Source organism: Nyctibius grandis, chromosome 5 (genome assembly GCF_013368605.1).
Source record: "Nyctibius grandis isolate bNycGra1 chromosome 5, bNycGra1.pri, whole genome shotgun sequence".
NCBI lineage: Eukaryota > Metazoa > Chordata > Aves > Nyctibiiformes > Nyctibiidae > Nyctibius > Nyctibius grandis.
In genome coordinates this window covers 26,512,967-26,527,857 of record NC_090662.1, presented here as the reverse complement: position 1 = coordinate 26,527,857, position 14,891 = coordinate 26,512,967, and the positions used below count along the sequence as shown (strand labels likewise).

The 14,891-nt window shown below is 44.8% G+C and overlaps 1 protein-coding gene across 1 annotated transcript; it reads left to right on the top strand.

Annotated features, from left to right (window-relative positions):
- The first annotated feature begins 508 nt into the window (after window positions 1-508).
- LMOD2 (leiomodin 2) lies at window positions 509-10,095 on the top strand. Its single transcript, XM_068401581.1, has 3 exons — window positions 509-4,014; window positions 7,956-9,329; window positions 9,667-10,095. Exons 1-3 carry the CDS (start codon window positions 3,742-3,744, stop codon window positions 9,691-9,693), a joined length of 1,674 nt encoding a protein of 557 aa, XP_068257682.1. The 5' UTR covers window positions 509-3,741; the 3' UTR covers window positions 9,694-10,095.
- Window positions 10,096-14,891: the final 4,796 nt, after the last annotated feature.

The following is a 14,891-nucleotide window of genomic DNA, read 5'->3' as shown; positions in this document are numbered from 1 at the left end:
TTTTCACAAGTTACGCTAGTCTCCTGGGAGAAGGAGCCACAGCTTGTCCCATCAGTCTGCCTGGCAGCCCTGTTTAGATGCCAGGTTGCTGACCCTTTGTCTCTCCAGGCTGATTTGGACTCTGCATTCAACCTGGGCCTGTACAAGCAGCACACAGAAATTGAGACACACACACATATATATATATATCTCTTTCAATTGATATAGGTGGGAGGGGGAAGGCAGGCACCAAGAGCCTGGGGGAAGGACGGGGGACGTGTGAGGAGGGGAGAGAAGGAGAGGTCAAGGAACAGGCTGCAGAGCGGGTGAGGACAGCGAGGGCCTGAGCAGGGAGGGCAGGCGAGGAGGGCCTGTGGGGCCAGGGGTGGAGAAGGCTGCAGCAAGGAGGCAGGAGAGGCCGCAGCAGCAGCAGCGGGGAGGGGAAGGTGGGAGATCTGAGGGGCTGGTGCCTCAGGGTCTGCATGAGGGGGCAGTGGGAGGGAGGGAGCCGGGTGAGGAATGAGGGTGCCAAAGCGGTGGGGTGAGGCAGGAGTGAGCACCGCAGGCAGAAGGGCAGCGCGGGAGAGATGGGGAAAGCCCAGACGTGCTGTGGTGCATTGTTTTTAATGTGCTCTATGGCAATTGGACCTGTTCCTGCAGCGTGGGACTGCAGCTCGGTACGAGCCAACGCATCTGTCTGACAGGCTGTCCTCGGGAGCCGTGACTGAAATAGCCGCTGTCCTGGGGCCGGCCATGTCCTGCGCCTGAGGACAAGGTTGTGCAGCCCTCTGCTTGCCTGTAGTTTTCCCTGCACTCACCCGAGCGGAGGTAAAATCTAACCTGTGGGCTTTGCCCTACCGGGGGGTGAGTGGGTACCACCCCTCGGGTGTTGCTCGTGTCCTTTTAGCCATTGGGCCAACGTGCTCAAAGTGTGGAAACGTGTGAGAAGCAGAACAAAGTTTCCTAGGTTGCTGCTTGAAATAGTTAATTGCTTGGAAAGGAAAAAAAACATTTAGAAGTGTTTCTGCTTTTAAAAACCAAGAAAATAGATCACCTGGGCTAGAAAAGATGGAAAGTTTTGTCTGCAATGTAGCTGCCTCTGAGTGGGCTCTGTCCCACTCGGAAACCTGGGTGCCAAGAATCTGGAATGGCAGAGTGAATCCTCCTCCTATAAAATGAGTGCTCCCAGTTCTATTTTTCTCTCATCCTAGCCTAAGTCCTGAAGGGAACAAACCTTTTAAGAATTTTGTTGATTCAGTGATGAGTTTTCAAGGCCGGTATGTGAAATGCTTTATTCCCGGCATTCAGTATTTCAGCAGGGCGTTAGGGAGATGAGTTTGGGTTTTCTGTTAGGAGGCGGTGAAGCACTTCGGAGGATTCATCCTAAATAGTGGTCAACATATCCTCACATACTACATATGGTTCACGCTCTGCTCTTGTGGCTTCTGTGATGGAAGGAAGTTCACTGTGCCACCTCACTAGCACAAGGTCTCTTCCTAAACTGTTTATAAAGGTGTGACCAAGCATGTAGCCTGGCACATATAACAGGATGCTCAGACTGCTATTTTTTTTGCTTGCTTTTTGCAGAAATCCAAACATGTATAATGTCTGAGGAATAGGACTGTGTAATGAGAACAAAAGGTTTCAGGCAGGAATGCTAATAACAGGAAAACACCATCACTCCTGTCTTTGAAGCAGAGTTCCTCTGGGAAGTTGGACAAGTCAATTTAATCATAATTGAAACATTTGAGTGACAACCTGTGCTCTGAACTGTTGAAGTGGTGGGCAGCTTCAACAGTAGCTGATGCCCACAGGAGCTGAGCCCTGATGAGCTGAAGTGCTGCACAATGCCAAATACCCCTTTTTTTAAAGGAGGGTATTAAATAAATACTTTATTTAGGGAATCCTAAAGTCCAAATTAGTTGGTACTTTCAGTCTTAATGTCTCTGTACCTCTATTCTTCCTCCTCCCTCCTTCACATGTTCTGAAAGGGCTGCTGGAGAAATAAAGCCATTGGTAGACTTGACATGCTGAAGAACAGGGGCAAAACCAAATGCTAAACGGCTGTTTGTGAAATGTGCATGATCTCTCTTGTGCACTGAACAAGGGTAAAGGTCGTGGGGGCTTGTGGGTCCAGGATCAAAATATATGATTACAGAATTATGGAATTAAGGACTGTGTTTCAGTGCTCATCAGCAGGCAAGGACAAATATTATCCCCACATTTTCTGACCTGTAAGTGCTTGGCTTTACAGTTTTAGCATCATTTGTGTGTGTGTGATTTGCCATGCACTACAGCCTTATTACTTGTATAAAAATTGTTCTAGAGTGTTCATGGGTCTGTCCCTTGGCCATCTCCCTATATAGAATGCATCCTAAACTACCGTGAGTGACATATACAGGATCAAGAAAGGACCCAAACCTCTCATAACCTCACCTAACTGTGCCAATCTCCCCCCTGCTTCGGGGGAGACATTTACAAGAAAATACCTTGTCCGTCTTTAGTAGCATCTTTAAATTCTCTTATCTCATGGCTGGAATGGACATCACTGACATTTTATATATAGAAAAAAATCACCACTGGCCCAGTGTTGTATCACGCCTCAGCAAGGAGTAGCACTGAAGGTAATATTCGTGTTGCTGCCAAGGACTTCCTTTGGAATATTAATTTAGAAGTGAGTAGGGTATGTTGCTTTTTGAAGTTCCTTTTAGTTTGGAAATTTGAATTATACACAGAGAACTGTAAATAGACGAATCAGGTATCTGTATGTAAATAATATCAGAATAATATATCGTTTATTAACAGACATGATACCTTTAAAATTAGGCATCGAAGGGCACTCTCCAGCTGCACATCAGTCAGCTACATCAAGCAATGGCCATTAACTAAAATAGCCACTAGAGGCCTTCATTTGCTAGGGGCTGTCAGAAGCGATGAGGACAGAGCTCCTGCTGCCCACGCAGGGCTGGCTCCCCTCAAGCTCTGGGGGACTCTGCTCACTCCCCCAGCAGAGCGCAATTCTCCGCGTGAAAAAAATTCTTGCAGGAGCTCCAAATGGACATGTCAAGCTGATTCTCCCTCTGCTCATCCTCAAAAAAAAAGAGGGAAATTAATAAACAATCCAGTTGTGTGATTTGTTACTGGCGAGGCGTGACACTGCAGGAGCAGTGGGCGCCGGCATGCCGACCTCCTCCCCACAAGCTGCCTTCCCACTGATCCCAACCTCCTGCAAACACTTTGGCGGGATAACAGCACAGTTCCACTCAGACACCGTGAAAACGAGAGGAAGTCCGGTGAACAACGGCAAGGGTGTTTTATTTCCAGCCCCTGTGGCAGCTCAGGATTAAATGGATTTGCATTATTCTTTCTCTACTGCAGTTTGGACACGAAGCTGGTGTAAATGCACACGGGGTTTTATTTGCTGCCGCCCCTCCCTGTCCGCGAGGCTGGTATTCTCCCGCTAGCTGCCTGCTCTAAATATGGCCATGGCCAGTGTGTCAATAATCCCCCTCTTTAAGGGACCTGCAAACACTAGTGTTGGGACATTCTTGCTGTTCAGATGTCTGGCTGACGTCTGATGCTTAAAACGGAGCATGCTTTCATCCCTTCGTGCATTGTCGTAAGCCCCCGATGATTACTCTTAAAAGGGTGCCTCAGCTACACAGGGAAACAGTCGCTGACCAAACGAGACACCGCTTTCTCCTTCAGCCTTCTTGAATGCCTAGTCACTTCAGGTTTGTACCAGCCTGACCAAGCGGGACCATGTCTACCTTTGGCTACAGAAGAGAGCTCAGTAAATATGAAGACATTGATGAAGATGAGCTCCTCGCTTCTCTCACTGAAGAGGAGCTGAAGGAGCTGGAGCGGGAGCTGGAGGACATAGAGCCTGACCGTAACCTTCCGGTGGGACAACGGCAGAAGAGCCTGACGGAGAAAACACCGACAGGGACTTTCAGCAGGGAAGCGCTGATGGCCTATTGGGAGAGGGAGACCAAGAAACTCTTAGAAAAAGAGAGACTGGGTGCATGTGACAAGGTAAGGCACTGAAGCAGTCACTGTTTCCTGGAAATGTTTGGGCTTGTTCTTCCCTGGCATGATCTCGCTGACTGTTTTAATTTTCTTTCAGTCTCTTGTAACATTTTTAAGAATGTCATGAGCCATACTTTTGTGTCTCCTAAAGTGCTGCATATTAGCTCAGAGAGTTTTTGCTCTCTCTGGAGGTACCTTAAAAGCTCAATTGAGAACAGAAGATAATCCCATAAAAACTATCATTAGTGATTAAAATAGGAATAAATTTTAAAGATCATGTTAGAAAGTATTGCCAGGTAGCGATGTGGGCTTTTGGATAACATTTGATTTTGTTCACAAGCTAAAAAATGTGCCTTTTCCTTTCCTTCAAAAAAATCAGTATTGACTGCTGACAAGCACATCAGGAAGATAATTTTGAATACATCTTATGTCAGAAATGAAGTAAGCAGCCGCCAGGCTTCATGCTCGCTGGAAGGAAGCTGCACTGCAGTCAGCAGCTTATGTTGCTTTGTTCCTGCTGAGGATCCTTGGCACGGCTCGGGAGTCTTCTGGCAACTGTTGTCAGAGGGTAGCTGTAAGTCATTTAAAAAGTGGCCTGGAGTAGAGTCATCAACCAAACCGTTTGTCTGTATTCCCCAAAAAACAACCAATAGGGCTTGTTAGGCAATTCATCCCCTGGAATAAAAATGTTTGTAATGAAAACTGGTCCCTGAACTGCAAATGAACAGTCCAGCTGGGCAGGAGTGAAGGGCTCAGTCCTAGCAGGCGATGAGCGCTCTCAGTCCCAGATAATGTCTGTGTTGGCATCCCCTGGGCCCTTGCTAAAACAATTTGTGAGACTGAGCTCTATCAAAAAGCAACTTCTGTTTTCACATTGGCTCCATGTAATTTCAAGCAAAGCAGGGACTTGGGGATGGGAGTAGCTTTTCCATTTTTAAGCACTGCTTCATACCAAGCTCTGACTTTGCTTATAAGGACACTTTTTCCCATATTTAGGTAGAAAATAATACAACAAAGGCAAAGACAGCAGAACTGGACTTCCAACAGCATTGATTCAGAAGCTCGGTTCATTTACAAGGAAACAATTACAGTTTGTACATTTAGAAAAAATATTCTCCTACAGAAAATTCACCTGGATTATATTAGCTTGCAATAACAATATCCAGGATTTCTTTACATGTAAGTGTTTTCTCCTGCTCGTGAATGGTGGTGTAATGTCTTTGCAGGCAAGTGCACAGACCACTAGCTGTCATCAGACCATTAGTATCAGCTTGCAGACGTTGAGTTCACTCCCTGTTTGTCAAGTCCTAGGGAGGCAATGGCAAGATTAATGTTTATTTCCAGCTGAGCCTGGAACTCGAAACCTAGGCAGTTCCAAAAAACCTTCCGAACAGCTCTAGTTTGGTGTCTTATATAATGGCAGGATTTTTTTTTTCTTTTTCCATGTCTATACAGCATTAACAGTGGGTACTGGCTAAACCTCAAAGTGCTGGCAAAAGCCTCTATTCTTTTTGATCTGAGAAGAAACTTCCTAAATGCATCTGTAAATGTGAAGATGTTGACACGCTGAAGTAGAGGGCACAAATGCTCTCTCCACTGAAGGCAGTAAGAAAGCTCCTTCTGAGTTTCTTGAAAGCAATTTTCTTCTTGCCCTCAACTGTCTGAAAGTTAGACACCTTATCTAAGACAGGTTATTTGTGCTCCTTCTATAGTTAGTGGTGAGAGATCAGCCCCTCCAGAAGGCAAACATCCTGAAGATAGCCTTTTAGGGTGAATTACTTGCCCTCCAGAGATATTTACTTCTCTGCATTGACTATCTTAGTCCTAACTTTTCATCGAGTTACTACTACAAAGTAAGATGAAGCCCTACAGGCTGCCTGTAGCAGTCCTGTACTGAAATGCTGCCACAATAACAGAGCATGTCTGTGTGGATCTGCAAAGAGAAGAGTACTCGATTTCAAAATTATCATGCAGATTGTTATGACACCAAATGATCTATGTGACAGGAAACTAAATTCACCCTTTGACCCCAGAAATGCCACTCAAAAAGAAAAATCAAGGTTTTTTTTTTATTATTCTAGTGTCTTTAAGTGTATTAGCAGTCTGTTTAGAGGCACCAACTTCTGCTAATCTGCAGCTGTGTTGAAGGCTGTGGTGTATATTCCTGGATAGATAAAAGCATAGCCATGAAGTTGTGTTCCTGGATACCTGGTGTTTTCAGATTTTAAAAGTCTGCATATTTGTATAGAAGCTACAGATATAAATCTTAGTCCCATAATAAACCTGGCTTAAACACAGGCCTGTTTCTATATGTAGCACAGCATCTCTCAGTATAAGGGCCTTCCCAGATATGATCCACAGGGGAAGCAATGGGGTTGAACCCTGCAAGCCCTCCATGTGCAGGGCAATGGAGACGGACCCTGCAAGCCCTCCAGGTGCTGCATGCTCAGGAGCAACAGGCTGGAACAGCTCAATGTCCTGTTTCATTGGAGTCATGCTTCTGCAAACATTACAATTGCCATTTGTTTTGCATGTGTCCCAACACAGAAATCTGCTCAAGATTGTGAAAGAGTACTGTGCAATCTGTCATTACTATTATTTTAATCTTTCCCTGCATTTTTAGAGCCAGATGATTAAGCAAACCTAAAACCGCACAGGTTTTCTAAAAATAGGCTGTCATGTTAGTAACCATTTTTTTTTCCATAAGCAAAAACAGAATCACTGTGTTTCTGCAGAGTGTAGTCACTTTGTAAAATATCCCCTAGTATTTTACAAAGACTAAAATATCAATGTTGCTAAAGTAGTGCATATAGAACAATTGTATTTCATTCAAAATTTTATAAACATTTACAGATGTAAATAAAAAGGCATATGCTATGGCTTGTCCGGTAGACAAAACAGGACATGGGAGATCTTTTTGGGCAAAAGGTTTAAGGTTGGTCATAGTGTGAGGGTTCAGGCATGGCCTACATGCTTCTGGAGTTCTCCATGGGGAGTTAGACTTCCCTGGGGTGCAGGACTTTTGCTGTTTCTGCACAGAGAATTGTCCTCTGCCACCATAACTGCTGAGGGCACCAGGCAGAACTTTGAGAAATAGATCCAAATTTGCCATTTTTGTGCCCACCAAACACACTAAAATAACCTTGGGTGTTTAGAAAAACAGTGTTTACTGGGTAGGCAATGAGTTATAGTGAGTTACAGTATGGCAGCTGACCTGTGGCAGCTGTCAGTGAGCACAGTCTTAGCTCTTGGCAAACCTTTGGGGATTATTGACATGTGATTACTTGTTACCTGTGGGAATGTGTCTGAATCTTTTCTTCACAAATAGCTTCTAAGTGTGTGTAGCTCATATAGTGCATCCAGAGTCTTTTCGACATGATTCCTGTAATTCTGTGTTATTTTGCATGTCGATACACATGTTTACATGGGGAAACACTATTTGTATTCTAAATCATGGCAGTCTTTAGCTTTTTTAGATGTACTAACATGTGCAAAGGAGTCTGAGCACAGACACAGATGTCTAATCCTTATGAAAACAAGAAACTTGTTGCTCATAGATCATGTCCATTCTGAAATTGCGGTCTTATGTTTCTGCTGGCAAGGATCCAAATAACATCCCCTTGTGGACATGCCAACACATAGAAAGCGTGAAGTATATCCATGCTGCAATGTCTTGTATCAAATTTTCTCTTGGCAGAATCATAGACATCAATAAAAAAGTTCCAATTTATGGTAAGCATTTGTCTTCTAAAGAATATGAAAGAAATACTGTTAAAAAAATGTTAGGTGCTGAAACATTTTCTGTTCTCCTAACTGCCTCTGTTTCTGGGGATATATTTTTAGCTTTCAGTATTAACTTACATAGTTTCAAGATAATTTTTTTTGTGAAAAAAAGGCACTACATTGCTGCAATCATGTTTAACACCCACACCTACATTGCTGTTCAGGACTCTGAGCAAGAAGACGACAATTCAGAAGACATTCAAGAAGAATATTTTACAGAAAGTAATAGTGAAGTGTCTGAGGAGGCGTGTACTGAAGAGGATGAAGAAGAAGAAGAAGAAGAAGAAGAAGAAGAAGAAGAAGAAGAAGAAGAAGAAGAAGAGGAAGATGAAGATGACAGTGATGACGAGGATGAAGAAAAGCAAAATGCTGCAGGTGATGAAAGACCTGAGGATGGCAGGAGTTCCGACCACATCAGAAGCAAAAAGTGTGATGGTGCAGAGGACTATGAAAACTTACTCAATGGCCACGATGGAAAAGACACTGATAATCTGAGCTTAAAAAGCAGTGCCATCCACCCTTGTGGAAATCCAACAGTTATTGAGGATGCTTTGGAAAAGGTTAGGAGCAATGACCCTGACACCACAGAAGTCAATCTGAACAACATTGAAAACATCACTTCACAGATGCTCATACAATTTTCTCAGGCCCTGAGGGACAACACAGTGGTTAAGTCATTCAGCTTGGCTAACACGCACGCTGACGACAACGTTGCGATAGCTATTGCTGGTATGTTAAAGGTAAATCAGCATATAACTAGTCTGAATATTGAGTCAAATTTTATCACAGGCAAAGGAGTGCTGGCCATCATGAGAGCTTTGCAGAACAACAAGGTTCTAACAGAACTGCGGTTCCACAATCAAAGGCACATCATGGGCAGCCAGGTGGAAATGGACATAGTTAAACTGTTGAAAGAGAACACCACTCTGGTCAAGCTTGGATACCACTTTGAACTTGCTGGCCCAAGAATGAGCATGACAAGTATCCTGACAAGAAATATGGATAAACAAAGGCAAAAGCGTATGCAGGAGCAGCGGCAACAAGAGTCTGGTTGTGACGGAGCCATCAATCCAAAGACCAAAGTCTTGCAGAAAGGGACGCCTCGGTCCTCACCTTATGTGTCACCTAAGAGCTCACCTTGGTCCTCTCCAAAGCTCCCTAAGAAAGCACTGCCAGTGAAAAGTCAGCCTCCAGCTCCTGCACCACCACCTCCCCCTCCACCCCCACCTCCTCCTCCTCCTCCTCTCCCGGTTATTCCAGAGAAGAAGGCACCAACCAGGAATATAGCTGAAGTCATCAAACAGCAAGAAAGCTCAAGAAGAGCTTTACAGAATGGACAGAAAAAGAAAAAAGGCAAAAAAAGCAAAAAACATGAGAACAGCATATTAAAAGAAATTAAAGATTCTCTAAAATCCATCTCGGACAGAAAATCAGAGGAAGGTTCACAACCCTCCACCCGTCCCTCCACCCCACAACGGTCTCTCCATGACAGCCTTATGGAAGCAATTCGGGCAAGCAGCATAAAGCAATTAAGGCGGGTAAGTAAGAGATCATATGTCAGTAGCTGATTGTGGCTCAGATATAGCACAAGCTCAATTAATTTTAGTAATATATATTTCATAAAAAAAATCTTAGAAATGTCAGCATAACATTTGTGGGGAGGCCTTCCTGTGGTTAGGCTTTTGTCAGCACACTGATTTCTATTCGACTGTGATTTTGACGGAATGTGGGTTACTTTCCCAGGTTCAGGCTTGTTACAGGAAATGCTGCATAGCACAGGGATCTTGGGAATGTGTCTGCAGCTCCGGTAGGAATTTTGCCATCCAGACTGTACAGCCAATGTAATGAACACCTTCCCCACCCCCGCTTTTGTAGGTGGAGGTACCAGAAGCCCTTCGGTGAAAGCCTGGACGACAGAAGAAGCAGAGCACTGCAGTGGCCAAGGGGAGGCTACTCGTCCATTCACTGGTGGTAAAATAGACTGTGTAGCAAGCTGCTTCCAAAGTACGCTCTTAGATTCAAACCGTTTCTCTTTTATTTCAAAGAAATGAACCTGCTGAATACGAAACAATGCTTTAAGGTTATGTTTGCCTTGTAATCTGTAAATATGGAAATAATTTTCTTTTTTATTTAATGAGATTTCTATTGAGAAATTGCTGCTTATTTAGATATTCTTTTCAATATCTGATTGCACATCACTGGACAAGTTCTTCACACTGAGATGTAATAGTTTACCAACCTGTGGTTTCTTCTTCCTTTTTTCCATGAATTTACAATAAATGTGGTTTGAAGCTTTCAAGCAGACACATAGTCCTGGGTTTCTGTGAGTGAAAATCTACCAGATATTTGCATCATGTTCATGAGCATTAGGGAAGTCTCCTGGGAAAGAACCTGAGATCTTTCTCAGCTGCACCCGTCAAGCCTGCTTGGAGGATAGTACCTGAGCCCATATGTTAGTGCAGTTTCACACTGACATGGGAAAAAATGGTTCATAAGGCTATATAGAGCCAAAATTAAGCTTTGGGCTGTGTCAGGTCACTGGTGTTGTGTACCAGGCCCTAAATCTTGATCTAACAGAAAGGGAAGTGGGTGATGAATAAAGCTGCAGTTCATATTGACTTAAAGGTTAAAAATTAATGTAGATATTTTAAGGATGCAGCAGAATTATTCAACTGAGATCCATTCAGTACAAGCGCACACGGCTGTATCTAGGAAGAACTAACCCCAGTGCAGACATTCAGTCAGACAGAGAAACTTGAAGAGCAGTCTAGCATTCAGGTTAAAAAAGGCTTTCACATGGTATCAGTTGAACAAGCAGCGGGGTGTGAACTGTCAATATGATATGGTGGAAGCAGAGCCAATGTGATTTGGAGATGCATGGCTGGAGGTGTCACATCACAGGCGATGGCATGAATAGCCCTTCTTCATGTAGTACTAGACATCTCCCTCTGTCAGATCTGGGTGCTACAGCTAGTGTGAAGGTAGCGATAACATGAAGAAAACTGAGCAGTGGCTAAAATGTTGAAAGGCAAGAGGAGCTACATATTTTGAAGCATGACTAAATATTAATTAGTTTGCTCATTTCAAAAATAAATAGCAGAATTAGTATTTCTGTTACATAAAAACACACCAAAGAGAAGTCATTACTTAAGGTTACCTAACATTGCAGTGGTACTGAAAACATACAGGTAAGCTTGTAGCTAGAAATATTAATGAGACACATTTCCCCAGGAGGAACAAATTACTGGAGGGAAATGAAGCATAACAGAGAGGGGATGCATTAGTGAATGGTCAGGAATGTTACTGTTATGGCAAGAAAACAGTGAAGATACCTTTTTGCTTTTGTATTTATTGACTAGAGCATACCAAAAGCAATTTATAACTAGCTGAAACGCTTTCCAACATTTTTCCTCTTGCGTCAGGATCACAACTCATGAGTATTTCTAGACCCAGTACCACAGGAAATATGGTACGTACAATTAGTCTTTAGCTGCCTTTATAATTGCATAGGGTCCCACGGCATAAAGATCAGCCCTATGGTCAGTCTCACACAACGAAATGGAAGCTGGAGCTTGGGATTTTCTGAGCATGGAAGCAAAGCTGGAATGCAGACCACAGTCAGGAGGAGACCTGTAACCATAGACCTTGTCCCCAGCAGTTTTGTGAAGGGTGAGAAACAGCAAAATGTTTAATCAAATGCCAGAAGCAGCTAAGCAGTTGCAAGGGAGAACGAAAGACAGGGAGGGAACTCAGGGAAAGTACAATGCAGAGGATTTGGAGGAAGACAGGAAAACGTTTTAACAAAACAAAGCCAAACTTTAAGGAAAGAGGGAGAGGGAGAAGTGTGGAAACTGTAACTGTACAGGAGGTGAAAATGGCTATAGAAAAAAAGAGATGATATGAAAAAAATGAATACTGAAAAATGGCAGATGAGAGAAGAATGCAAAAGAAGAAAACCTAGAAAAAGGAAAAAAGGGAGGTAAGATTCATCTTTCAGGTTGGCAAGAGCTGTTGGAGTTGCTGTTTTGCAGAAGGGGAGGGTGATGGGCAGAGCCCTTGTGAAGGCTCGGCCAGAGCTGCTGACTGCGGTCCCTGACAAGTGGCTCATCGGTCCTCTCTGGTGTGAGGCCTGCTCTGACGATGGAGATTAGTATTTCGGCTAAAATGTAAAGTCACAGAAGTGCTGGACGCATGTGGTTATTTAAGCTCCTACGGCACACTTCCTCATGAAGTGTCAGTCTGCCTTAGCCAAAGTCTAATCTGGGCAATTACCTTCTGCTTACAAAAATTTTGCCGCAGTTTCACTTGGAGGCATTTCAAGGCCTGCCTCCTGTTTGCAGAGCCCCTGAAAACACCTTGTTAACGTGTTGATGCCCCGCTGAAGGGAAAGGCAGCCCCCCATCCCTCCTCAGGCGGGTGTCAGCCCTGCTGCCAATGGCACCGAGTTCCCTCACGGATGCTTGCAAGGAGCAATCTGTTTTCCTTTCAAATAGGCAAGTGAGCACCATATGACAAGCATACTAAACCTCCGTGGAAGGTACTGGACTGGAAGATGGTTAAGCAGGAGCCAGGAGGTGCCAAGCCATGTTCCTGCCCAGGGAACAAACACCTCTGCAACTGGCCATTTCCCCTGGGGCCTGAGTCCTGCCTGTAAGCTCTGTTCACTTTCTGTGCCCTTCTCTTGAGGCACAAGGAGGCAAATCATCTCCTTTGAAGGCCTGACTGCCTCTTGTTTGACCTATAAGGAAGGTGGCCCCTGGGTCAGCTCCTGCACATCCAGTGCTATGCCCCCATCAGTGCTGGACACGGTGTCTGGACAAGGGAGCTCCAGGATGCAGGCATGCTCCTCGTTTGGGCTCAGAGGGCTCCCTGCAGTGGGTGGCTGTCCACTTTCTCTCAAAAACCACTCAGAGAAACAAACACACCAAAATCTGTCAAAATGAATTGGTCAGCAATGAAAGAGCTGCAAAGGGTAACCAAGTGCTTGCTGTCACTGAAGAGGTAAAGGGACAGGAAAGGTCAACGGTTTATAATGTCTTTAGGAACAGATGATATATCCTTAGAACATTATTTGTCTCCTCATGAGTTGCAGAAATAACCAGCCCATTGAAAAGCAGAAATACTGTATCTTCCCGAGGAAGGAAAAAAGCAAAACCTGCCTCCCATAATTACCCTGAGCCAAATCTCTCCTGTGAGTGTTCCCCCAAATTCGGGCTGGAGGGAGGGAGGGGAGGGTTGGGTACTGCACAGACCACACAAGCTTCACACTGTGGCTGAGGCTGAGTCCTCCTGCTGCCCCGCAGCTACCCCACCCCATGTGCTGTGTGATCTGCAGCCTGGCTTGGTGGTTGGAGGCTGTGCCACCCTGCGAAGCCCTAGGCTCTGGGTGAGCTGACAAGGAGGCACTGCCTCCACTGCAGCTTCATGATTTGGCCCTTCCCCGTACGTGTATCCACGTGAGCATCCATGCCATGTAACATGGTGCAAAAGAGCTGACCGACCGAAGCACCAGAAGTATCAGGGCTTGACTGTTACCTGTAATTCCAGTATCTGGCCCTTTAGTCTGTGCCTCATCACCTAGGGAAGTGTCTGAGCTTACAGAAAGAAAAGAAGCTCGTAAAAGTCCAAGAGATTTTATTTCCACGTCTTCTGGAAGGTTCCTGCCTCCTGCAGAGTCCCCTGTTAGATATTCTGAGCAGTGACCCATGTTGCTCTGCAGCTGGAGGATTTGGCTGGGGGTAGAGGTGCTGGTCCGACAGCCCCACAGAGATGTGTCCTTCCCACCAAACAGGGCAGGTGGCCAACGAGGCTCCTTCCAGGCGAAGCCGCATCCATTTCTGTGGGCTGAGTCTGCGCTGCACACAGCGGGAAGCCAGAGGAGCTGGCGCAGCACAGGCCCAGCATGGCGCAGTGGGAGGATGGGTGTCCTGGGGCCTGGGAGGCTGCGAGATGGAGGGGAGCGGGTGGTTATGGCCAAGGCCTCTCCCTTGCCCACACGCTAGCACAACACAGGCGCTACCCTCCCAGCACAGAAGAGAAGGTGCAACTGTTTGAGACTTCCACGCCACCACTCGTACTGTTTCCTCAGAAGTTCATCAGATCTGTGGGAGTAATGATTAAGGCAGAGCAGCTCCACGGCCAAAAGAGAGAGAACTTGTCTGTAGGTTGTTTAGAGAGTGACACATAACTACCATGAGGTAGTCATGAAGGGGGTACCTGCAATGCCTGGATGTAAGGGGAGAGGTAGCTCCAAGGACTATTCCCGGGTGCAGGCCCAAGTGAAACAGTATCTGGAAGAGTGTGTACAATTCCTGTAACTAACAGCCAGGAAAAATTGTTTTGAATCAGAAGAGGGGCAGAAAATGGCTAGGATAATTGGGGAACTGGAGAGGCTGTCCTATGAGAGAGATGAGAACAGGTGGTGGGATCAGTCTAGCCAAACAAAGGCTCAAAAGGATTTCAGCTCATGTCTATAAATACTGCAAAGGGGAAAGCACTATTCAGATGCAGGGCACTGTTAGCAGTAGGAAAAAAAAAAATGGACAGAAACGGTGCATGGCTGCATTTGGATCAGAAATTAAAAGAAATTTCCTAAGTCGTAGAACAAGAAGGTTCTTGGAACAGCGTTCCCGTTAAAAAGGAATGGGCAAACTCACCAACTTATCATTAAAAGAATGCAAGAAGCTTATGAAAAGGGTAGTATGGTGTGGTGCTTTCAGCAGCAGAAGCCTGAAACTGGTAACACAGAAGCTCATGACATTGTTATATTAATGCTCTTAGATGTAATAACTCCATAGGTTCTGCAAGCCAGAATAGTATTGAAAGTTGTAAAAATCTACAATTTGTAGTATGATGCTTTATTTTTGAACCCATTCAAGTCAGATGTAACTTTAGAAAAATATTATCACATGGAAGCCGAAGTCTTCTAGTAGATGCTGGCTTAATACCATCTACGCTTGATACCAACAGGAACCAAATACTTACAAGAGGGAGCAGAATTTGGTTCACCTATTGATAAGCCCAGCTCTGTACATACACTGACAGATCGCCATTTCCAAAACCCTGCGTTTAAGACAGAATTCATGTTTAGATTCATTCCT

Bases quoted from the DNA above. Each gene is read 5' to 3' on its own strand.
- LMOD2 (XM_068401581.1), top strand. From the start codon at position 3,742: ATGTCTACCTTTGGCTACAGAAGAGAGCTCAGTAAATATGAAGACATT. The intron at 4,015-7,955 runs GTAAGGCACTGA...ATTGCTGTTCAG, and splicing joins GACTGGGTGCATGTGACAAG to GACTCTGAGCAAGAAGACGA. The intron at 9,330-9,666 runs GTAAGTAAGAGA...CCGCTTTTGTAG, and splicing joins GCATAAAGCAATTAAGGCGG to GTGGAGGTACCAGAAGCCCT.